General features: G+C 41.0%; 1 protein-coding gene across 1 annotated transcript in view; it reads left to right on the top strand.

Moving 5' to 3' along the window:
* LOC113800114 (protein phosphatase 1 regulatory subunit 36) overlaps nt 1-14625 on the top strand; it is a 20451-nt gene extending 5826 nt beyond the window's left edge. The window contains exons 5-7 of the mRNA XM_027350841.2: nt 7082-7370; nt 10628-10739; nt 14441-14625. Coding sequence (XP_027206642.2) covers nt 7082-7370; nt 10628-10739; nt 14441-14555 — 516 coding nt within the window. The 3' untranslated portion in view covers nt 14556-14625. The remainder of the gene's footprint in view (nt 1-7081; nt 7371-10627; nt 10740-14440) is intronic.
* Nucleotides 14626-24912: the final 10287 nt, after the last annotated feature.

Here is a 24912-nt window from a genome sequence, read left to right on the forward strand (position 1 = left end):
ATACATATACATATATGCATATATACATATATGCATATATGCATATATGCATATATGCATATATGCATATATGCATATATGCATATATACATATATGCATATATGCATATATGCATATATGCATATATGCATATATGCATATATGCATATATGCATATATGCATATATGCATATATGCATATATGCATATATGCATATATGCATATATGCATATATGCATATATGCATATATGCATATATGTACATATATGCATATATGCATATATGCATATATGCATATATGCATATATGCATATATGCATATATGCATATATGCATATATGCATATATGCATATATGCATATATGCATATATGCATATATGCATATATGCATATATGCATATATGCATATATACATATATACATATATACAGTATACATATAGTATACATATATACAATATACATATATACAGTATACATATATACAGTATACATATATACAGTATACATATATACAGTATACATATATACATCTATACAGTATACATATATACATCTATACAGTATACATATATACAGTATACATATATACATATATACAGTATACATATATACATATATACAGTATACATATATACATATATACATATATACAGTATACATATATACAGTATACATATATACATATATACATATATACATATATACATATATACATATATACAGTATACATATATACATATATACATAAATATATATATACATATATACATATATACATATATACATATATACATATACATATATACATATATACATATATACATATATCCATATATATATATATATATACATATATACATATATACATATATACATATATACATATATACATATATACATATATACAGTATACATATATACAGTATACATATATACATATATACATATATACATATATACATATATACAGTATACATATATACAGTATACGTATATACATATATACAGTATACATATATACAGTATACATCTATACATATATACATATATATACATACAGTATGCATATACATATATATATACAGTATGCATATACATATACATATACATATACATATACATATACATATACATATACATATACATATACACATATACATATACACATATACATATACACATATACATATACACATATACATATACATATACATATACATATACATATACATATACATATACACATATACACATATACACATATACACACATACACACATACACACATACACACATACACACATACACACATACACATATACACATATACACATATACACATATACACATATACACATATACATATATACATATATACATATATACATATATACATATATACATATATACATATATACATATATACATATATACATATATACATATATACATATATACATATATACATATATACATATATACATATATACATATATACATATATACATATATACATATATACATATATACATATATACATATATACATATATACATATATACGTATATCTTTATATCTGTCTCTCTATCTGTCTACATATGTATATATATATATATATATATATATATATATAATATATATATATATATATATATATATATATATATATATATATATATATATATATATATATATATATATATATATATATATATATACACATACATATATACCCACACACACAAACCCACACGTATGCATATCTATATGTATATATATATGTGTGTATACATATGTATATAAGAAAATGTTTATAAAAAATATATGGTAACTTCTAGTGGCAATTTGACAAAATTGCCATTAGAAATGTTTCCCCCCCTGTAGTGTCAAAGGAATTTTTTTTTTTCTTCGTGTCATATTTTCAATCTTTTCAAAAAGCGTTTACCTTTTCTCTTCTACACATTCCTCTCTCTTTCCCTCGTCATTCATTCCCTTTCTTCTGTTTCTCCATTTTTCTCTCCTGGTCCCTTTCCTCTTGTTCTTCTTCACTCTCTCTTCGTTTTTCGTTTATTTATTATCGTTATTATTTTTACCATTCTGATCCCGTCCACTCTCTTCCTTCTCTTTTTTTTTTATTTCTTCTTTTCTTCTCCTTTCTCTCCCCCACTTTCCATTATGCCTATTATCCTATTTATCTCTTATTTCTCTTCTTCTTTTCCTCCCATTTCTTCTCTCTCGCTCTATTTTACATTTTCCCTTCCCCCTTCTCTCCTGTCTTTTCTTCCTTCTCTAACCCTTCTTTTTCTTCTTTCCCACCTCTCTCAATTATTACCGTTTTCCCTCTCCCTTTTTCTTCATCTCAATATTTCATCGACATTCTCCTCTCCCCACTTATCCTTCTATCCCTTCTTTTTCTTCACTCTCTTCTCATCTTCCTCCTTTTGTTGTCCATTCATCCTCATCCCTTATTATATCCCATTCTCTCTCCATCCTTCTCCCTTTCTCCATCCCCTGTCTCTTCCTCTCCTTCCATCCCTGTCTTTTACTTCACTCTCTCTCCATCCCTCTGTCTCCCTTGTTCTCTCTCTCATTATCCCTTCCTTTACTCCCCCTTCTCTCTCCCTTTCTCTCCACCCCTCATATCATCCCATTTTCCTTGCCCCCTGACATTATCTCCCTCCCCTCTCCCCCTCTATTCATCCAGTTTTCCTGCCCCCTGATATTCTCTGTGAGAAAGGCTAGATCAGTAGCAAGTCATGGCGTCTGTTTTGATGATTATTCAATGAAAATATTCCCGTAAAAAACATCATTTTCCATCTTTTTAGAAAATTGAAAAGACCAAAATGATCGACGATATTAACAAAGCATCCGTGACTTTGGTGGCAGTCATCAAAATAAACCCAATGTTTTTTTTTTTTTTTTTTTTTTTTTTCGAAAAATAGGATCAGACGCCATGACACCTCCTCGAGCTGCTACTGATCTGGGGCCGGATTCTCAAAAGAGCCTTAAGTTAAGGCGCGCTGGAGGCCTTAACCGTCCTGCTGTATTTCCCTTATATAAGAGCGAAAAGTGCTGATTTCCCGCCCGCTAAAGGCTGCTCTCCCCTTGCCTTAGCCTAAGGCGCCTTAACTCGCACCAATATGGCGGGTCCCTTGTTCTGTGTATGTTGTTCTGTATGTGTATGATCGCTCGGTCGTAAGTTAAGGCGCCTTCGGGAGATACGGCGCCTTAACACGTTTGAGAATATAAATCATATTCCCATTCCCCATTCTCTATCTCCCTCCCCCTCTCCCCCCTCCCCTGGTCTTTCCCCATTCTCTATCTCCCTCCCCCTCTCCCCCCTCTCCCCCCTCTCCCCCCTCCCCTGGTCTTTCCCCATTCTCTATCTCCCTCCCCCTCTCCCCCCTCCCCTGGTCTTTCCCCATTCTCTATCTCCCTCCCCCTCTCCCCCCTCCCCTGGTCTTTCCCCATTCTCTATCTCCCTCCCCCTCTCCCCCCTCCCCTGGTCTTTCCCCATTCTCTATCTCCCTCCCCCTCTCCCCCCTCCCCTGGTCTTTTCCCATTCTCTATCTCCCTCCCCCTCTCCCCCCTCCCCTGGTCTTTTCCCATTCTCTATCTCCCTCCCCCTCTCCCCCCTCCCCTGGTCTTTCCCCATTCTCTATCTCTCTCCCCCTCTCCCCCCTCCCCTGGTCTTTTCCCATTCTCTACCTCCCTCCCCCTCTCCCCCCTCCCCTGGTCTTTCCCCATTCTCTATCTCCCTCCCCCTCTCCCCCCTCCCCTGGTCTTTCCCCATTCTCTATCTCCCTCCCCCTCTCCCCCCTCCCCTGGTCTTTTCCCCATTCTCTATCTCCCTCCCCCTCTCCCCCCTCCCCTGGTCTTTCCCCATTCTCTATCTCCCTCCCCCTCTCCCCCCTCCCCTGGTCTTTCCCCATTCTCTATCTCCCTCCCCCTCTCCCCCCTCCCCTGGTCTTTCCCCATTCTCTATCTCCCTCCCCCTCTCCCCCCTCCCCTGGTCTTTCCCCATTCTCTATCTCCCTTCCCCTCTCCCCCCTCCCCTGGTCTTTCCCCATTCTCTATCTCCCTCCCCCTCTCCCCCCTCCCCTGGTCTTTCCCCATTCTCTATCTCCCTCCCCCTCTCCCCCCTCCCCTGGTCTTTCCCCATTCTCTATCTCCCTCCCCCTCTCCCCCCTCCCCTGGTCTTTCCCCATTCTCTATCTTCCTCCCCCTCTCCCCCTCTCCCCCCTCCCCTGGTCTTTCCCCATTCTCTATCTCCCTCCCCCTCTCCCCCCTCCCCTGGTCTTTCCCCATTCTCTATCTCCCTCCCCCTCTCCCCCTCTCCCCCCTCCCCTGGTCTTTCCCCATTCTCTATCTCCCTCCCCCTCTCCCCCCTCCCCTGGTCTTTCCCCATTCTCTATCTCCCTCCCCCTCTCCCCCCTCCCCTGGTCTTTCCCCATTCTCTATCTCCCTCCCCCTCTCCCCCTCTCCCCCCTCCCCTGGTCTTTCCCCATTCTCTACCTCCCTCCCCCTCTCCCCCCTCCCCTGGTCTTTCCCCATTCTCTATCTCCCTCCCCCTCTCCCCCCTCCCCTGGTCTTTCCCCATTCTCTACCTCCCTCCCCCTCTCCCCCCTCCCCTGGTCTTTCCCCATTCTCTATCTCCCTCCCCCTCTCCCCCCTCCCCTGGTCTTTCCCCATTCTCTACCTCCCTCCCCCTCTCCCCCCTCCCCTGGTCTTTCCCCATTCTCTATCTCCCTCCCCCTCTCCCCCCTCCCCTGGTCTTTCCCCATTCTCTATCTCCCTCCCCCTCTCCCCCCTCCCCTGGTCTTTCCCCATTCTCTATCTCCCTCCCCCTCTCCCCCCTCCCCTGGTCTTTCCCCATTCTCTATCTCCCTCCCCCTCTCCCCCCTCCCCTGGTCTTTCCCCATTCTCTATCTCCCTCCCCCTCTCCCCCTCTCCCCCCTCCCCTGGTCTTTTCCCATTCTCTATCTCCCTCCCCCTCTCCCCCCTCCCCTGGTCTTTCCCCATTCTCTATCTCCCTCCCCCTCTCCCCCCTCCCCTGGTCTTTCCCCATTCTCTATCTCCCTCCCCCTCTCCCCCCTCCCCTGGTCTTTCCCCATTCTCTATCTCCCTCCCCCTCTCCCCCCTCCCCTGGTCTTTCCCCATTCTCTATCTCCCTCCCCCTCTCCCCCCTCCCCTGGTCTTTCCCCATTCTCTATCTCCCTCCCCCTCTCCCCCCTCCCCTGGTCTTTCCCCATTCTCTATCTCCCTCCCCCTCTCCCCCTCTCCCCCCTCCCCTGGTCTTTCCCCATTCTCTATCTCCCTCCCCCTCTCCCCCCTCCCCTGGTCTTTCCCCATTCTCTATCTCCCTCCCCCTCTCCCCCCTCCCCTGGTCTTTTCCCATTCTCTATCTCCCTCCCCCTCTCCCCCTCTCCCCCCTCCCCTGGTCTTTCCCCATTCTCTATCTCCCTCCCCCTCTTCCCCCTCCCCTGGTCTTTCCCCATTCTCTATCTCCCTCCCCCTCTCCCCCCTCCCCTGGTCTTTCCCCATTCTCTATCTCCCTCCCCCTCTCCCCCCTCCCCTGGTCTTTCCCCATTCTCTATCTCCCTCCCCCTCTCCCCCCTCCCCTGGTCTTTCCCCATTCTCTATCTCCCTCCCCCTCTCCCCCCTCCCCTGGTCTTTCCCCATTCTCTATCTCCCTCCCCCTCTCCCCCTCTCCCCCCTCCCCTGGTCTTTCCCCATTCTCTATCTCCCTCCCCCTCTCCCCCCTCCCCTGGTCTTTCCCCATTCTCTATCTCCCTCCCCCTCTCCCCCCTCCCCTGGTCTTTTCCCATTCTCTATCTCCCTCCCCCTCTCCCCCTCTCCCCCCTCCCCTGGTCTTTCCCCATTCTCTATCTCCCTCCCCCTCTTCCCCCTCCCCTGGTCTTTCCCCATTCTCTATCTCCCTCCCCCTCTCCCCCCTCCCCTGGTCTTTCCCCATTCTCTATCTCCCTCCCCCTCTCCCCCCCTCCCCCCTCCCCTGGTCTTTCCCCATTCTCTATCTCCCTCCCCCTCTCCCCCCTCCCCTGGTCTTTTCCCATTCTCTATCTCCCTCCCCCTCTCCCCCCTCCCCTGGTCTTTCCCCATTCTCTATCTCCCTCCCCCTCTCCCCCCTCCCCTGGTCTTTTCCCATTCTCTATCTCCCTCCCCCTCTCCCCCCTCCCCTGGTCTTTCCCCATTCTCTATCTCCCTCCCCCTCTCCCCCCTCCCCTGGTCTTTCCCCATTCTCTACCTCCCTCCCCCTCTCCCCCCTCCCCTGGTCTTTCCCCATTCTCTATCTCCCTCCCCCTCTCCCCCCTCCCCTGGTCTTTCCCCATTCTCTATCTCCCTCCCCCTCTCCCCCCTCCCCTGGTCTTTCCCCATTCTCTATCTCCCTCCCCCTCTCCCCCCTCCCCTGGTCTTTTCCCATTCTCTATCTCCCTCCCCCTCTCCCCCCTCCCCTGGTCTTTCCCCATTCTCTATCTCCCTCCCCCTCTCCCCCCTCCCCTGGTCTTTCCCCATTCTCTATCTCCCTCCCCCTCTCCCCCTCTCCCCCCTCCCCTGGTCTTTCCCCATTCTCTATCTCCCTCCCCCTCTCCCCCCTCCCCTGGTCTTTCCCCATTCTCTATCTCCCTCCCCCTCTCCCCCCTCCCCTGGTCTTTCCCCATTCTCTATCTCCCTCCCCCTCTCCCCCCTCCCCTGGTCTTTTCCCATTCTCTATCTCCCTCCCCCTCTCCCCCCTCCCCTGGTCTTTCCCCATTCTCTATCTCCCTCCCCCTCTCCCCCCTCCCCTGGTCTTTCCCCATTCTCTATCTCCCTCCCCCTCTCCCCCCTCCCCTGGTCTTTCCCCATTCTCTATCTCCCTCCCCCTCTCCCCCCTCCCCTGGTCTTTCCCCATTCTCTATCTCCCTCCCCCTCTCCCCCCTCCCCTGGTCTTTCCCCATTCTCTACCTCCCTCCCCCTCTCCCCCCTCCCCTGGTCTTTCCCCATTCTCTATCTCCCTCCCCCTCTCCCCCCTCCCCTGGTCTTTCCCCATTCTCTATCTCCGTCCCCCTCACCCCCCTCTTCCCCCCTCACCCCCCAGCGCGGCCGGAGCCTACACAGCTACGGCTCGCGAGACAACAGCATCTTCGAACGCCTTTACGAACTCTGCGAACTCCTCGTCTGGATCGTGTTCCGCCGCCGTGACCGTCCCGTCGTGCACGCGGAGATCACGAGGCTGTTCCGGGGCGAAGTGAACCTGGAACAGCAGCAGCAGCAGCAACTCCAACAGCAGCAGCAGCAGCAGCACAGCCAGGTGTCGTATCATCATCACCTGGACGATCCGCTCGAACAGAGGCCGAAGCACAGGAAGAAGGGGCCGGCGCTTTCGAGTAAGGGAGTGTGAGGTTTTTTGTTTTTGTTTTTTGGGTGAAATTTGTTTTATTTGTTTTTTTGAGGGTGAAATTTGTTTTATTTGTTGGATTTTTTGTTTTTTTTTTTGGGGTGAAATGTTTAGCTTTATTTGTTGGAGTTTGTTTTTGTTTTTTGGGTGAAATTTGTTTTATTTGTTGTTTTTGTTGTTTTTTGGGGGTGAAATTTGTGTTATTTGTTGTTTTTGTTGTTTTGGGGTGAAATGTTTTGTTTTATTTGTTGTTTTTTGTTTTTTGGGTTAAATTTGTTTTACTTGTAGTTTTGTGTTTTTTTTTGGGGGGGTGAAATGTTTTGTTTTATTTTTTGGATTTTTTGTTGTTTTTTGGGTGAAATGTTTTGCTTTATTTGGATTTTTTGTTGTTTTTTCGGGTGAAATGTTTAGCTTTATTTGTTGGAGTTTGTTTTTGTTTTTTGGGTGAAATTTGTTTTACTTGGAGTTTTTATTGTTGTATTTAGGTGAAAGGTTTTTCTTTATTTGTTGGATTTTTTGTTGTTTTTTGGGGTGAAATGTTTTTTTTTATTTGTTGGATTTTTTGTTGTTTTTTGGGGTGAAATGTTTTGTTTTATTTGTTGGATTTTTTGTTGTTTTTTCGGGTGAAATTTGTTTTACTTGGAGTTTTTATTGTTGTATTTGGGTGAAATGTTTTGCTTTATTTGTTGGATTTTTTTTGTTTTTTTTGAGTGAAAAGTTTTATTTTATTTGTTGTTTTGTGTTGTTTTTTGGGTGAAATGTTTTGTTTTATTTGTTGATTTATTGATTCATTATTATTACCATTATTTCTACTACTACTGTTACTACTTCTACAACTACTATTACTATTGCTATTATTATTACTATTATTTCTACTATTACTATTATTACTACAACTACTATTATTACTACTATTGCTATTATTTTTACAAATATTTCTACTACTGCTATTATTACTACAACTACTATTATTACGTCTACAACAACTACTACTACTTCTACAACTACTTTTACTTCTACCACTACTATTAACTGCTACTGTTGAGGTTACGTGTTACTATTTTTTAAATATCATCATAAATTTACTATTTATTTTTTTTCGGTATAATTAGATCTTACAAATGAAGTTAATTACCTTTTACGTCACTATTGTTTATGCATTACTTTTTGCTTTGAAGAAATGTTTTATTATATTTTTTTCCCGCGTATGTAATGAAGCAGATACAGTCTAGTTTATCCTTTCGCTACAAAAAAAAATTCTGGATAGTCCCCCCCTCCCCCCCCCAAAAAAAAAAAAAAATCGTGTGTAATAAATAGATAAATAGAGAGAAATCATGTCCTTTATTCTTTTGAAAAGTTTATAGTTCTTTCTGCTAATTGCCATGTCTTTTCTTTTTTTTGCAACTTTTGTGTTGCAGAAGAGGAAAGAGAGAGAGAGAGAGAGAGAGAGAGAGAGAGAGAGAGAGAGAGAGAGAGAGAGAGAGAGAGAGAGAGAGAGAGAGAGAGAGAGAGAGAGAAAGAAAAATGAAAAAGGGAGAGAACAAACAATCACGTTCCATTTTCTATACAGAACGTGTATCATTCCTTTTCTTCAGATAACCAATCTCTTTCAAACGGTATCTATAGTTCTCTCTCTTTTTCACCACGTATGCCTTGGTAAAGAGATTATCCTGGATATTAGAGATATTCACTCTCGTTCACACGTTTTCTACGGCCATTCACTCTCGTCCATCCACCTTTTTCTCCATACATCCATTCTCATTCATAACTATTCTCTCATTCATACACCTTTCCTCCATATATCCATTCCCATTAATACCCATTCATGCCATTCATGGGGCATTCACTCTCATTCATACACCTTTTCTCCACACATTCATTCTCTTTCATACCCATTCTGGAGTCATTCACTCTCATTCACACCATTTCTCCATATATCTATTCTCATTCATACCTTTTCTAAACTTTTTTTCCTTCCCTTTTCCCCTCCACACATCCACTCTCTTTCAGATCCATTCTGGGGTCATTCACTCTCATTCACACCATTTCTCCATATATCTATTCTCATTCATACCTTTTCTAAACTTTTTTTCCTCTCTTTTTCCTCTCCACACATCCATTCTCTTTCATACCCATTCTGGAGCCATTCACTCTCATTCACACCATTTCTCCATATACCTATTCTCATTCACATACCTTTTCTAAACTTTTTTTCTTCCTTTTTCCCCTCCACACATCCATTCTCTTTCATACCCATTCTAGAGCCATTCATTCTCATTCACACCATTTCTCCATATATCCATTCTCATTCACACCATTTCTAAACTTTTTTTCCTCTCTTTTTCCCCTCCACACATCCATTCTCTTTCATACCCATTCTGGGGTCATTCATTCTCATTCACACCATTTCTCCATATATCTATTCTCATCCATACCTTTTCTAAACTTCTATTCCTCTCTTTTTCCTCCCTTTTTCCTCTCTTTTTCCTCTCCACACATCCATTCTCTTTCATACCCATTCTAGGGTCATTCACTCTCATTCACACCATTTCTCCATATATCCATTCTCATTCATACCTTTTCTAAACTTTTTTTCCTCTCTTTTTCCTCTCTTTTTCCTCTCCACACATCCATTCTCTTTCATACCCATTCTGGAGTCATTCACTCTCATTCACTCTTTTTCTCCACATATCTATTCTCATTCATACCTTTTCTAAACTGTTTTTTCACTCTCTTTTCCCCTCCACACATCCATTCTCTTTCATACCCATTCTAGGGCCATTCATTCTCATTCACACCATTTCTCCATATGTCTATTCTCATTCATACCTTTTCTAATTTTTTTTTCCTTCTCTTTTCCTCTCCACACATCCATTCTCTTTCATACCCATTCTGGGGTCATTCACTCTCATTCACTCTTTTTCTCCACATATCCATTCACACTCACATACCTTTTCTGAACGTTTTTCCTCTCTTTTTCCCCTCCACACATCCATTCTCTTTCATACCCATTCTGGAGTCATTCACTCTCATTCACACCATTTCTCCATATATCTATTCTCATCCATACCTTTTCTAAATTTTTCCCTTCCTTTTTCCCCTCCACACATCCATTCTCTTTCATACCCATTCTAGGGTCATTCATTCTCATTCACTCTTTTTCTCCACATACCCATTCTCATTCACATACCTTTTCTAAACTTTTTTTTTCCTCTCTTTTTCCTTCCCACGTACGCCTTTGTACAGAGATTGTCCAAGAGAGCTCTGGGCTGATGGTTCGAAAGGTGCCTGACATGACACTCACCCAGACGATCACGTCCTCTTCAGAAGCCCTGCCTGCTCTCACCTATGATAACGAGTGAGTTTCAGTTAAGTAAATTTAACAGTTGAGTGAGTTTCGGGGACTTAAACATCGGTCTGTTAAGTATTTAACGACTGAGTGAGTTTCGGGGACTTAAACATCGGTCAGGTGAGTATTTAACAGTTGAGTGAGTTTCGGGGACTTAAACATCGGTCTGTTAAGTATTTAACGACTGAGTGAGTTTCGGGGACTTAAACATCGGTCTGTTGAGTATTTAACGATTGAGTGAGTTTCGGGGACTTAAACATCGGTCTGTTAAGTATTTAACGATTGAGTGAGTTTCGGGGACTTAAACATCGGTCTGTTAAGTATTTAACGACTGAGTGAGTTTCGGGGACTTAAACATCGGTCTGTTAGTATTTAACGATTGAGTGAGTTTCGGGGACTTAAACATCGGTCAGGTGAGTATTTAACGACTGAGTGAGTTTCGGGGACTTAAACATCGGTCTGTTAAGTATTTAACGACTGAGTGAGTTTCGGGGACTTAAACATCGGTCTGTTAAGTATTTAACGACTGAGTGAGTTTCGGGGACTTAAACATCGGTCTGTTGAGTATTTAACGATTGAGTGAGTTTCGGGGACTTAAACATCGGTCTGTTGAGTATTTAACGATTGAGTGAGTTTCGGGGACTTAAACATCGGTCTGTTAAGTATTTAACGATTGAGTGAGTTTCGGGGACTTAAACATCGGTCTGTTAAGTATTTAACGACTGAGTGAGTTTCGGGGACTTAAACATCGGTCTGTTAAGTATTTAACGACTGAGTGAGTTTCGGGGACTTAAACATCGGTCTGTTAAGTATTTAACGACTGAGTGAGTTTCGGGGACTTAAACATCGGTCTGTTGAGTATTTAACGATTGAGTGAGTTTCGGGGACTTAAACATCGGTCTGTTAAGTATTTAACGACTGAGTGAGTTTCGGGGACTTAAACATCGGTCTGTTAAGTATTTAACGATTGAGTGAGTTTCGGGGACTTAAACATCGGTCTGTTAAGTATTTAACGACTGAGTGAGTTTCGGGGACTTAAACATCGGTCTGTTAAGTATTTAACGGTTGAGTGAGTTTCGGGGACTTAAACATCGGTCTGTTAAGTATTTAACGGTTGAGTGAGTTTCGGGGACTTAAACATCGGTCTGTTAAGTATTAACGATTGAGTGTTTCGGGGACTTAAACATCGGTCTGTTAAGTATTTAACGGTTGAGTGAGTTTCGGGGACTTAAACATCGGTCTGTTAAGTATTAACGATTGAGTGTTTCGGGGACTTAAACATCGGTCTGTTAAGTATTTAACGACTGAGTGAGTTTCGGGGACTTAAACATCGGTCAGGTAAGTATTTAACGGTTGAGTGAGTTTCGGGGACTTAAACATCGGTCAGGTGAGTATTTAACGATTGAGTGAGTTTCGGGGACTTAAACATCGGTCAGGTAAGTATTGAACGACTGAGTGAGTTTCGGGGACTTAAACATCGGTCTGTTAAGTATTTAACGGTTGAGTGAGTTTCGGGGACTTAAACATCGGTCTGTTAAGTATTTAACGACTGAGTGAGTTTCGGGGACTTAAACATCGGTCAGGTAAGTATTTAACGACTGAGTGAGTTTCGGGGACTTAAACATCGGTCAGTTAAGTATTTAACGACTGAGTGAGTTTCGGGGACTTAAACATCGGTCAGTTAGTATTTAACGATTGAGTGAGTTTCGGGGACTTAAACATCGGTCTGTTAAGTATTTAACGACTGAGTGTTTCGGGGACTTAAACATCAGTCAGGTGAGTATTTAACGACTGAGTGAGTTTCGGGGACTTAAACATCGGTCTGTTTAGTATTTAACGATCGAGTGAGTTTCGGGGACTTAAACATCGGTCTGTTGAGTATTTAACGACTGAGTGAGTTTCGGGGACTTAAACATTGGTCTGTTAAGTATTAACGACTGAGTGAGTTTCGGGGACTTAAACATCGGTCTGTTAATTATTTAACGACTGAGTGAGTTTCGGGGACTTAAACATCGGTCTGTTAAGTATTTAACGACTGAGTGAGTTTCGGGGACTTAAACATCGGTCTGTTTAGTATTTAACGATCGAGTGAGTTTCGGGGACTTAAACATCGGTCTGTTAATTATTTAACGATTGAGTGAGTTTCGGGGACTTAAACATCGGTCAGGTGAGTATTTAACGACTGAGTGAGTTTCGGGGACTTAAACATCGGTCTGTTAAGTATTTAACGATTGAGTGAGTTTCGGGGACTTAAACATCGGTCTGTTAAGTATTTAACGACTGAGTGAGTTTCGGGGACTTAAACATCAGTCAGGTAAGTATTTAACGACTGAGTGAGTTTCGGGGACTTAAACATCGGTCTGTTAAGTATTTAACAGTTGAGTGAGTTTCGGGGACTTAAACATCGGTCTTTTAAGTATTTAACGACTGAGTGAGTTTCGGGGACTTAAACATCGGTCTGTTAAGTATTTAACGACTGAGTGAGTTTCGGGGACTTAAACATCGGTCTGTTAAGTATTTAACGACTGAGTGAGTTTCGGGGACTTAAACATCGGTCTGTTAAGTATTTAACGATTGAGTGAGTTTCGGGGACTTAAACATCGGTCTGTTAAGTATTTAACGGTTGAGAGAGTTTCGGGGACTTAAACATCGGTCTGTTAAGTATTTAACGGTTGAGTGAGTTTCGGGGACTTAAACATCGGTCTGTTAAGTATTTAACGACTGAGTGAGTTTCGGGGACTTAAACATCGGTCTGTTAAGTATTTAACGATTGAGTGAGTTTCGGGGACTTAAACATCGGTCTGTTAAGTATTTAACGACTGAGTGAGTTTCGGGGACTCAAACATCGGTCTGTTAAGTATTTAACGACTGAGTGAGTTTCGGGGACTTAAACATCGGTCTGTTAAGTATTTAACGGTTGAGTGAGTTTCGGGGACTTAAACATCGGTCTGTTAAGTATTTAACGACTGAGTGAGTTTCGGGGACTTAAACATCGGTCTGTTAAGTATTTAACGATTGAGTGAGTTTCGGGGACTTAAACATCGGTCAGGTGAGTATTTAACGACTGAGTGAGTTTCGGGGACTTAAACATCGGTCAGGTAAGTATTTAACGATTGAGTGAGTTTCGGGGACTTAAACATCGGTCTGTTAAGTATTTAACGACTGAGTGAGTTTCGGGGACTTAAACATCGGTCAGTTAAGTATTTAACGATTGAGTGAGTTTCGGGGACTTAAACATCGGTCAGGTGAGTATTCAACGATTGAGTGAGTTTCGGGGACTTTAAACATCGGTCTGTTAAGTATTTAACGACTGAGTGAGTTTCGGGGACTTAAACATCGGTCTGTTAAGTATTCAACGGTTGAGTGAGTTTCGGGGACTTAAACATCGGTCAATTGAGTATTTGATAATTAGGTTAGTGATCGGTAATTGCCAGGTGATAAAGTATATACTGTAAGATTTTTTAAATTGTGAATATTATACATTGGCGTACATAGATATGAAAACAATCTCTAGATTTTGCCAAAATAGTGACATCTTGGTCTATCGATAGCATCAAAGTGTACCGAAAGTGTAGAGAAATACGTCGCTATTGAACGATTCTGACATTCCTGCTTCTATACTAGTGAAAATATACTTACTGACATTACTGCTTCTATGCTAGTGAAAATATACTTTTTAATTGTTACGTTATTTTTTTCTTTTAATATAGGGACGACATACTGAGTACTCAAGGGTTATGGCTCATCGGGGCAAAAAGGGCAGATCTGAACGAGTACTTGGAACCCGCTGTTCAAGAGATTGATCAGCTGAGTCTGCTTGACTAAAGTAATTGCGTAGTAATAGTTTTATCAACCTTGAACGAAATTACTGTATGCTTATCATTAAAACTGTTGAAGTAAATTGGTGTGTTTTACTCTCCCGTTTCCCGTTTTACTTGGAATTGATGTTGATCCAATTTTCCTATATCGGGTCCTCCTCCACCTCTGTTTAGGAATCTTCCTCTCCTGAATTTCATCTTCTTTCATTATTATAATTACAATTCCTTGTCCGTCACCGTAAAATGTGTACATTATCTCAATTTCCCTGTCAGTATTGTATTCAAACGTTTTACTATTATTTTACTTCTATTCAATAAGAATTGGTTGCCATTTTCGCTCTTATTTCAGCATCCGTTTATTCTTTATTCCTGCTGATATCTTCACAACATAAGTTTACGTGTGGAAAGGTATGAATGAGAACGAATATCTTCACAATACAAGAGTTGTGTTGAACCGTTTTCGATTATATCTTCGTCAGAAATACATGGCCGGTTGAATACTCTTGTATTGTGAAGATATTCGTTCTCATTCATACCTTTCCACATATGTCAACATGAATGCGGTTTATATGTTTACGTTTTCTACGTCATCTCGGACAATTTTGCTTTCAACAATAAGTATTGGCCTGGAAGTCCCTGTTTGATCCTAAGCTCCAAGTGTTTTATATATATCTATATATATGTGTGTGTGTGAGAGTGAGTGAGTGAGTGAGTGAGTGAGTGAGTGAGTGTATGCGAGTGTAAGTGAGTGTGTGTGTGTGTGTTCGAAACACAAGAGCTTCCAGAAAAACAGTTTTCATTCGCAAATAGTTGTTAGGTGTCATTTACCAGTTTAATTTGATATCTTTTAGTTTTTGAGTTCTATAGTTTGTTATACGGGTTGATCCCAAGCAGGGCAACAGACTTTGAAACCATAAAATCTCATTATGAATATGAAAAATAGATAATACTTCCTAATTCAGGGGACAAGGCTGCCACACTATCGCTGTAGTTTGTCTATCGGAGGCTCCCATACTATTTTCCTCATATCTGACATTACTATTTGCCTGTGCAGATATTTTGTCTTGTATCAGTGTATGTAGGTTAGCCTTTTTTTGATTGTGTCATCAGATTTTCTTGTAAATGTATACCAAAGTCTTACATGAAGCACAACTTCCTTATTATCAACTTGTCTCGTTTTCTGGCGATCTGTTACATGTAAAGTTTATATCACATCCTTTAGTTGTACGAAATTGAAACTATGCAAAAATAGCGTCAATCTGAAAGGTAGAAATGAAACACGTATCAACTTTGCAGCTATTAATTTCAGTTTTTAATAATTTCTAGCTTAATATATGTTTTATGCCTTTTTTTTAGTACTCTCATGAATAGTTTGCGAAGGAAATGCTACAGAAAAAAAGGTCTTAGAATGTTCTCTCTCGGACTCACTACAGCATTGTGTTCTGTCGGATAACAAGGACATTGTTTTCTTCTTTGGAGTTGGGCGTCATCCGCACTAATAACAGAGATAATATTAACAAAACTGAGGAGTCAACCTGTAGGAAGAGCAAAGGACTAACGTTTTCCTGTCACGAGATTTGTGAAAGATGAGAGAGAGAGAGAGAGAGAGAGAGAGAGAGAGAGAGAGAGAACGCAAGGATATGCAATAGTTATACCTTTTCTACCTTTTCCGCACTAAAATATTCTGTATGACCACACAAGAGAGACTGGAGTAGCAGTTATTTTCGGACGCAATTACCAATATTTTCAACGTGTGCCTTTGCAATATAAAGCAAAAGATTATTGCACCGTGAGTAGTCGACTCAAGGAATGGTGATTACAAGGTATGTTGAGTATGTAAAAAAAACAACTTTATTTTGTATTTTGTTGCATAGTAAGAGAATATTTTTTGCTGCTGGTCGTTAGCCATTAAAAAAATATTTGTATGAAATAAGATGAATAGATATACATATAAATACAATAGCATTTTTGTTAAGATTATCACTAAAATGCACTGCAATAATTTTCTACTTTAAGAATGTTTGAAGGGTAATCTTAAGAAGTCTGGAAATAATTTTAGTTTTGTATGAAAATCGCATAAGGCTCAAATCACAGTGATTATCAGATATATACATTAAAAATCAGAAGATTTATCAATATTATCGCTTCTTTTTTATTGTATCTAAGTTTGACATTTCTGTTTTTCAGCTTTAGTAAGACACTATAAATTTTGTTGCTGGTCGTTTTTTTTTTTTTTTTTTTTGCATTGCAGATATAACAACTCGTAAAAATATTACTCCTCTTTGAACCTGTAAGTGTTCAGTGAACTGTAATATATTTACCCTGTGTAAATTAATGCTACCATACATTGATTAAAATATAAAAGATTATATTATTAAAATATCCTTATGTTAAACATATATGCCCACCATATGGTGTTGGATTAATTCGAAATTCCGCTTATCGAGACACTATTCGGTGACACATGAGACGACGTTGTAGGGTTGCCACCTACTCAAGTCGTGTCGCACAGGCGGTGTTGTAGTGACCATCAAAGCTTAACTAACGTGTCTTAGTTATTATTTACAACTATTTAGTCAGACGTGCCGACGGAGCGGGCCGATCGGTAAGCACTCTCCGAAGGCACGGAGGGTCTGGGATAAATATTAACCCGTGGATTAGGAGAGAGAGTACCTGTAGCCAAGGTCTATATAAGTACAGGTCTCGTCACTTCGGAGTTCTGCGCAGCTTTGGGTGATAAGGCCTATGACGTCACTTGGAGAGAGCTGAGAGCAAGGGGGGCGGGGGGAATTAGAGCATGGTAGGGTGGAGGGGAGACAATAGAAAACGGAGGTAAATGAGCTGACGGCACGTTGAACGATTTGCATATTGGACAGACTTTACAGGCGATGATTATCAGCGATTGTTTATAGGCCTATAACACATTCTACGTGAATATAGTTTTGTAATTTTCATGCTGCAGCTTAGACATGGCATAATAAAGACGTAAAATAAAAAAAAAGACATGGCATATGGAAACTCCAAATGTTTTTTGACGATTTTATTATAAAACAAATACAATAACAACAAAACAACAACAATAATAATAATATTGGCAATACATAAACGTAATAATAACATAAATATACATATATAAACTGCAACCAATCACTGGGTATTGTGGCTTAGCGCGCGCCGGTCAGTCAAGCCAGCGAATCCTCAGGAGAATTCTGACACAAGAGTCGGCCACAGAATTTTCGACACTGCGTCGCGTGAACGAACGAATAAGCGCACAAACGGACAAGAAGATCACCGCGCTAACTGAAATCCTTCCTAACCCGGGAGATTCGTCAACGGACCAAGTACTTATACACAAACGGACAAGATCACCGCGCTAACTGAAAACCTTCCTAACCCGGGAGATTCGTCAACGGACCGAGTACTTATACACAAACGGACAAGATCACCGCGCTAACTGAAAACCTTCCTAACCCGGGAGATTCGTCAACGGACCAAGTACTTGTACACAAACGGACAAGATCACCGCGCTAACTGAAAACCTTCCTAACCCGGGAGATTCGTCAACGGACCAAGTACTTATACACAAACGGACAAGATCACCGCGCTAACTGTAAACCTTCTTAACCCGGGAGATTCGTCAACGGACCAAGTACTTACACACAAACGGACAAGATCACCGCGCTAACTGAAAACCTTCCTAACCCGGGAGATTCGTCAACGGACCGAGTACTTATACACAAACGGACAAGATCACCGCGCTAACTGAAAACCTTCCTAACCCGGGAGATTCGTCAACGGACCAAGTACTTACACACAAACGGACAAGATCACCGCGCTAACTGAAAACCTTCCTAACCCGGGGGGATTCGTCAACGGACCGAGTACTTACACACAAACGGACAAGAAGATCACCGCGCTAACTGAAAACCTTCCTAACCCGGGAGATTCGTCAACGGACCAAGTACTTATACAGAAACGGACAAGATCACCGCGCTAACTGAAAACCTTCCTAACCCGGGAGATTCGTCAACGGACCAAGTACTTACACACAAACGGACAAGATCACCGCGCTACCTGTAAACCTTCCTAACCCGGGAGATTCGTCAACGGACCAAGTACTTATACACAAACGGACAAGATCACCGGGCTAACTGAAAACCTTCCTAACCCGGGAGATTCGTCAACGGACCGAGTACTTATACACAAACGGACAAGATCACCGCGCTAACTGAAAACCTTCCTAACCCGGGGGATTCGTCAACGGACCAAGTACTTATACACAAACGGACAAGATCACCGCGCTAACTGAAAACCTTCCTAACCCGGGGGATTCGTCAACGGACCAAGTACTTCTACACAAACGGACAAGATCACCGCGCTAACTGAAAACCTTCCTAACCCGGGGGATTCGTCAACGGACCAAGTACTTGTACACAAACGGACAAGATCACCGCGCTAACTGAAACCTAACCCGGGAGATTCGTCAACGGACCAAGTACTTATACACAAACGGACAAGATCACCGCGCTAACTGAAAACCTAACCCGGGAGATTCGTCAACGGACCAAGTACTTATACACAAACGGACAAGATCACCGCGCTAACTGAAAACCTTCCTAACCCGGGAGATTCGTCAACGGACCAAGTACTTATACACAAACGGACAAGATCACCGCGCTAACTGAAAACCTTCCTATCCCGGGGGATTCATCAACGGACCAAGTACTTACACACAAACGGACAAGATCACCGCGCTAACTGAAAACCTTCCTATCCCGGGAGATTCGTCAACGGACCAAGTACTTACACACAAACGGACAAGATCACCGCGCTGACTGAAAACCTTCCTAACCCGGGGGATTCGTCAACGGACCAAGTACTTATACACAAACGGACAAGATCACCGCGCTAACTGAAAACCTTCCTAACCCGGGGGATTCGTCAACGGACCAAGTACTTATACACAAACGGACAAGATCACCGCGCTAACTGAAAACCATACTAACCCGGGAGATTCGTCAACGGACCTAGTACTTCTACACAAACGGACAAGATCACCGCGCTAACTGAAAACCTTCCTAACCCGGGAGATTCGTCAACGGACCAAGTACTTCTACACAAACGGACAAGATCACCGCGCTAACTGAAAACCTTCCTAACCCGGGAGATTCGTCAACGGACCAAGTACTTGTACACAAACGGACAAGATCACCGCGCTAACTGAAACCTAACCCGGGGGATTCGTCAACGGACCAAGTACTTACACACAAACGGACAAGATCACCGCGCTAACTGAAAACCATCCTAACCCGGGGGATTCGTCAACGGACCAAGTACTTATACACAAACCGTCAAGATCACCGCGCTAACTGAAAACCTTCCTAACCCGGGGGATTCGTCAACGGACCGAGTACTTGAATAGACCTTGCAACGGACTTCCCAATCACCGTATTTCCCCATCGCTGATTCCGCCTCCGGGACCCCGTAGTCTCAATGCAATAGCGCAAAAACAATATATTGTCACCGCTCCACTATTTCCTTATAACTACGTAATTACTTGGTTAATTAAGGTGGAGCAGTTACTTCTCGATAGTACTTTTGATCAAGTTAGAGATACTTTCCTTCTGTCTATTCTTTAGACTTCGTTTTAGTTCTAGAATATATCAAAGAACTGTAATAAACGCTCGTGGTGGGATGGATAACGAAACACTTATTTTCTACCACTTTAATAATGTAATGATATAGATATAGAGGCAATAATGTCTTAAAATATTATGGGGACCAGATACCCATATAAAAGAAATAAGATAAATAAACCCAACGAAGTACCAGGACAAAATAAATGGGTACTGACAAAATCTTCAATATTAATCTTCAGAGGTCCTCTCCCCAACAAAGTAGGCATTGGACATGCGAGTTACAAGATATATCAATATACTTTCCCCATATCAAAATGCTATAAATGCCTAATGTATGGCCATGGGATTATCTCGTGCAAAAATGAAATAAAATGCAGGAATTGTAGTCAAATAGGCCATAAGTATAAAGACTGTACAAACACCTCTTTTTGTTTCATCTTTGGAGGGAATCGCCCAGCTTATGATAAAACATGCCCTACACATTTAAAAGCTCAAGACATGAACAAAAACAAACAAAAAACATAACACCTAATAACTTAGAAGTAAAAAAACTCTTCCACCAAAACATAACAAAACCCAAAACACACACACACACACACACACACACACACACACAAAAAAAAAAAATACCACAGCTGAGATACACAACACTGATACAGAATATATCCAACATACAGATGACATGAACACTACACAACAAACAAATCCAAACACAAAAACATGCGCTCAAACTCTAACAAACTACATACCACCAGCACAAAAAAAAACACCCACAAAACAAAAAGAAAACAAAACAAAAAACAGAAAATACTCCAAACCCGTCAATGAAACCAGATCAATAAAACAATCAAGAAAAAATAAATGAACAAACACATACACAGGAACAAAATTCAAAAGACAAAGAACATGTAAAGTTCCCAGTTGGTCACTTCCAACGCCACTACAGAAGACTAACAATAAAGATAAGGAAAAATAAAGTTGTGAAAAAAAACCTTCTTGGGTAGAAATAAAAGAAATATTTAAACTGATATCAAATATGACAGAATATTTAAAATCTGATAAATCAGTTATTGAAATAATTACTGATATAATAACTGAAGCTGCCCCAATACTTGAAGAAATACTTGAATGGCTCAATGAATAAAATAATCTTCTGGAATGCAAGATCCATAATAAAAAAGAGAGAAAAAAGATTATCTAGTCTATAAAGAAAATCCAGACATTCGCAATTTGCGAAACATGGCTTATAAAAACGATAACTTCAAATTAAAGAACTGACATATTAAGAAAGGCTAGAACAGAGCAAAGTGGAGGAGGCCTCGCTATTTGTATACAAAGCAGTATACAATATAAATAAATAAGCGAAATACAAAATAGTAAAATAGAAACACTAGTGTAGAGTTGCGTATTTTTTAGTTACACGAACGCACCCGGATTCATGGATTCGCTTATGCCCACTTGGGATGTTCACTTTTATTTTTAATGCCTTCTTGACACCCTTTTGGCAATCCCTTACCCTTTTTCTAACCGCCCCACCTCCAGATGATTGTTTTGAGTTTTGGGTCCGAAAGGAGTGCATTTAACCCACACTCAAACCTCTTACAGTTTGGGTACTTGGCAACCCCTACCGTGACGCGCCGTGGAGTCACTACAGAAGGCAGTTGGCGAGTGACCTTGACTGTGGATAGATGTGAGTGCTGGGGAGGACTCCTGATTTTCGCGTGCTGCGATATCTTGTGATATACTGTGATACTACCTTGCTTACCAGTGATTGTCCTTGTCCCATCTGTGATTTCGAGGCTGTAGTAGCAGTGGTGACGTAAATAAAGCCGTGCACATGAACAGTTTTCGTGTCCACTCCTGTAGGTGGTGGTAATGGCCGGCTTTTCCCCACGCCCACATCTCTACGGTCCGAGGATCACTCGTCAGCTCCTGTAGTAGGGTGAGTGTCGGTGTCCCTGCACTTTAACCACGCTACACTAGCTGTAAAAGAAAATGGTTAAATTTACTTTTAATTTACAATCCATGTAACAGTATAAATCAACAGGAAATAGAACATCATATTGATCACATAGACAATCCAAAACTGATGATAGGAGACTTCAATGCTCACCATCCCTTATGGAAACAACAAACACCACCGGAATTAATTTATCCAATCTCATAAATCAAAATGACTTAATATTGTTGACCCCTAAAGGTCAAATCACGAGAATTGACCCAAAAACAGGCAAAGCATCCACTATAGATTTAGTCGTTGTTTCCCCAGAACTAAGTCACCTTGAAGTAAAAAGAGACATTAAGTGATCAATTTCCAATCATTATCAAAGATAAAAGTCACAACATTGAAACTCAAGACGGAGAAAAAAAAGGGAATTTAACAAAGAAGGTTAACATATAAAGAAGAAATGCGCAAAATAGATATGAAAAAGACAGTCATTAAAAAAATAACAGAAATAATAATTAACACGGAAAAAAAACATTTTAAGACAGACAATGCCTTTAATGAAAATAAGCCTAGAACATCGTAGTGGAATCAAAGCATTTAACAAATGGAGAAAGAAAAGCAAGTGAAACAGGATTGAATACATAAAAAATACTCCAAATAATAGCAAGAAATACAATAAAGACAGAAAAAAGAAATAATTGGTCAGATTTCTGCCAATCCCTAGATTTCATACACCTACAAGAAAAATTTGGAATTTTATTAGAAAACTAGAAGGTAATAATAAATTGAATTATTGACCAATGATTCATAATGATCCTCCGGTCAAAAAAACTAAATTCTAACTAAAAATACTAAAAGAAGAATTTCAAAGAATAATAAATATGAAAAACAAAAAGCCTGATAACAGAGAATTTAAAACCATGACAGAACAACCAAATACAGGTTTAAATAAAGAACTCACTTTAAAAGAATTAACCTTAACAATGAAAAATGCAAAAAAATAATAAAGCATATGGTCCAGACAAAATCCCATATGAATTTTATGAAAAATGCCCCGAATATACTAGAATGTTTTTTTTAAACTAATAATTTATGGAAAAAAGGGGAATGTCCCCCAGAAAATATAAAAAAAATAAAAAAAATAATAATTAGTTACCCCTATTCCCTTGGGCAGACTGGCATCTTCTGCTAGTCTTGGAGGGAAACTTTTTTTTTTTTTTTTTTCGAGGGAAATAAGAGACAAGGTAATCCACTCGCCCATGAGCCTTCGACGACGTCTCAGGTCGTGGATGAGAAGAGGGAGATTAAGACACCAGGCAAGGTGGCATCTTCCAGTCCCATCCCTTACAGTCGCAACAGGTGCATCAGACTCAGGATGGGGTTACCAGTCTTCCAGCGGACACCAAGGAAGGGGAGTGAGGTCAAGACACATGTCAAGACGCCACATCAACTGCCGGGAGCTACTAGTAGTTCTCATTGTCTTAAGAAGGGAATCTGGATTGAGGAACAGGACCATTCTGGTACTGATAGACGGCACTGCAGAAGTACATTGTCTGAACAAACAGGGCAGCTCTCGTTCACGGAGTCTTCTCCACCTCTCGGAAAAGATTTTATTCTTGGCAGCCAAGCGGGATGTCTCCCTTCAGGCTTCTCACCTGAAGGAGAGAACCAACCTATGGGTGGATGCCCTTTCGCGACAGGATCCTTCTATGGTAGAGTGGGCCTTATCTACACAGATGATCAGTCAGTTAATCAAGATTTACGGATCTCCTCAGGTGGATCTGTTTGCCAGTCCAACAAGCCACCGCCTTCAAGAGTTCCTGACAAAAAACGGTGGAGACTAGGTGCCCTCAAGGACTAGAAATAATGGACTTGTATTTAACTTTTTCCTCCTTCACTTACATCACTGATGCTGCAGATACTCCTTCGCCTCAGGATATTTCATGGGAGGGTACTACTGTTAGCTCACCTATGGGAGGCACAACCATGGACAGCGCTCGAAAAAGACCCAACCGATAAAAAATCTTACAGATTTATAAGCAGAATTTCGAGCTTATGAAAAAAATTGAAAGCGTAATGAATAACAGACTGATATGGTGGTTGGAAAGCAATAATAAATCAAATCAAGACTTAACAGGATTCAGACCAAACTATTCAACAATAGATACTCTGCACATAATAGATTTACATATCAACAAAGCTTACAAAGAGAAAAAAAAATTATACTCTAATAGCATGCTTAGATTTAGAGAAGGCTTTCGACACAGTTAACCAAGTTGCAATCATAAAAAACAGCAAAACCCGGAATAACGGGCACCTCACTTAAATGGATATATAACTTTTTAAATAACAGAACTTATCAAATAATGGGTAACAGAAAGTCCGAAGAAGGGAAAATAACGAGAGGACTACCACAAGGTCCACTGTTAAGTCCCCTATTATTCAATATAATGACAACTGACCTAACAAAAAAAAAAAAAAAAAAAAAAAAAGTAATATATGCAGACGATATTACAATAATAACAACTCATAAAACCTTAGCAGACGCCAAGAACATAGAAATAGGGTTGAATAAAATAATTGAATGGGCTAACAATTGGGAACTACTAACAATAAATCTAACAAAAAGTAAAATTATGTATTTCATAAAAAAAAAAAATAATAATAAAAAAGATAGATACCAACAATAAAGATAAACAATGAAAAACTTCAATATACAACCAAACGCAAAATATTGGGTCTTGAATTCGATGCTCCAAAACCGACGTGGAAATATC

This window comes from Penaeus vannamei, chromosome 41 (assembly GCF_042767895.1).
Source record: "Penaeus vannamei isolate JL-2024 chromosome 41, ASM4276789v1, whole genome shotgun sequence".
NCBI lineage: Eukaryota > Metazoa > Arthropoda > Malacostraca > Decapoda > Penaeidae > Penaeus > Penaeus vannamei.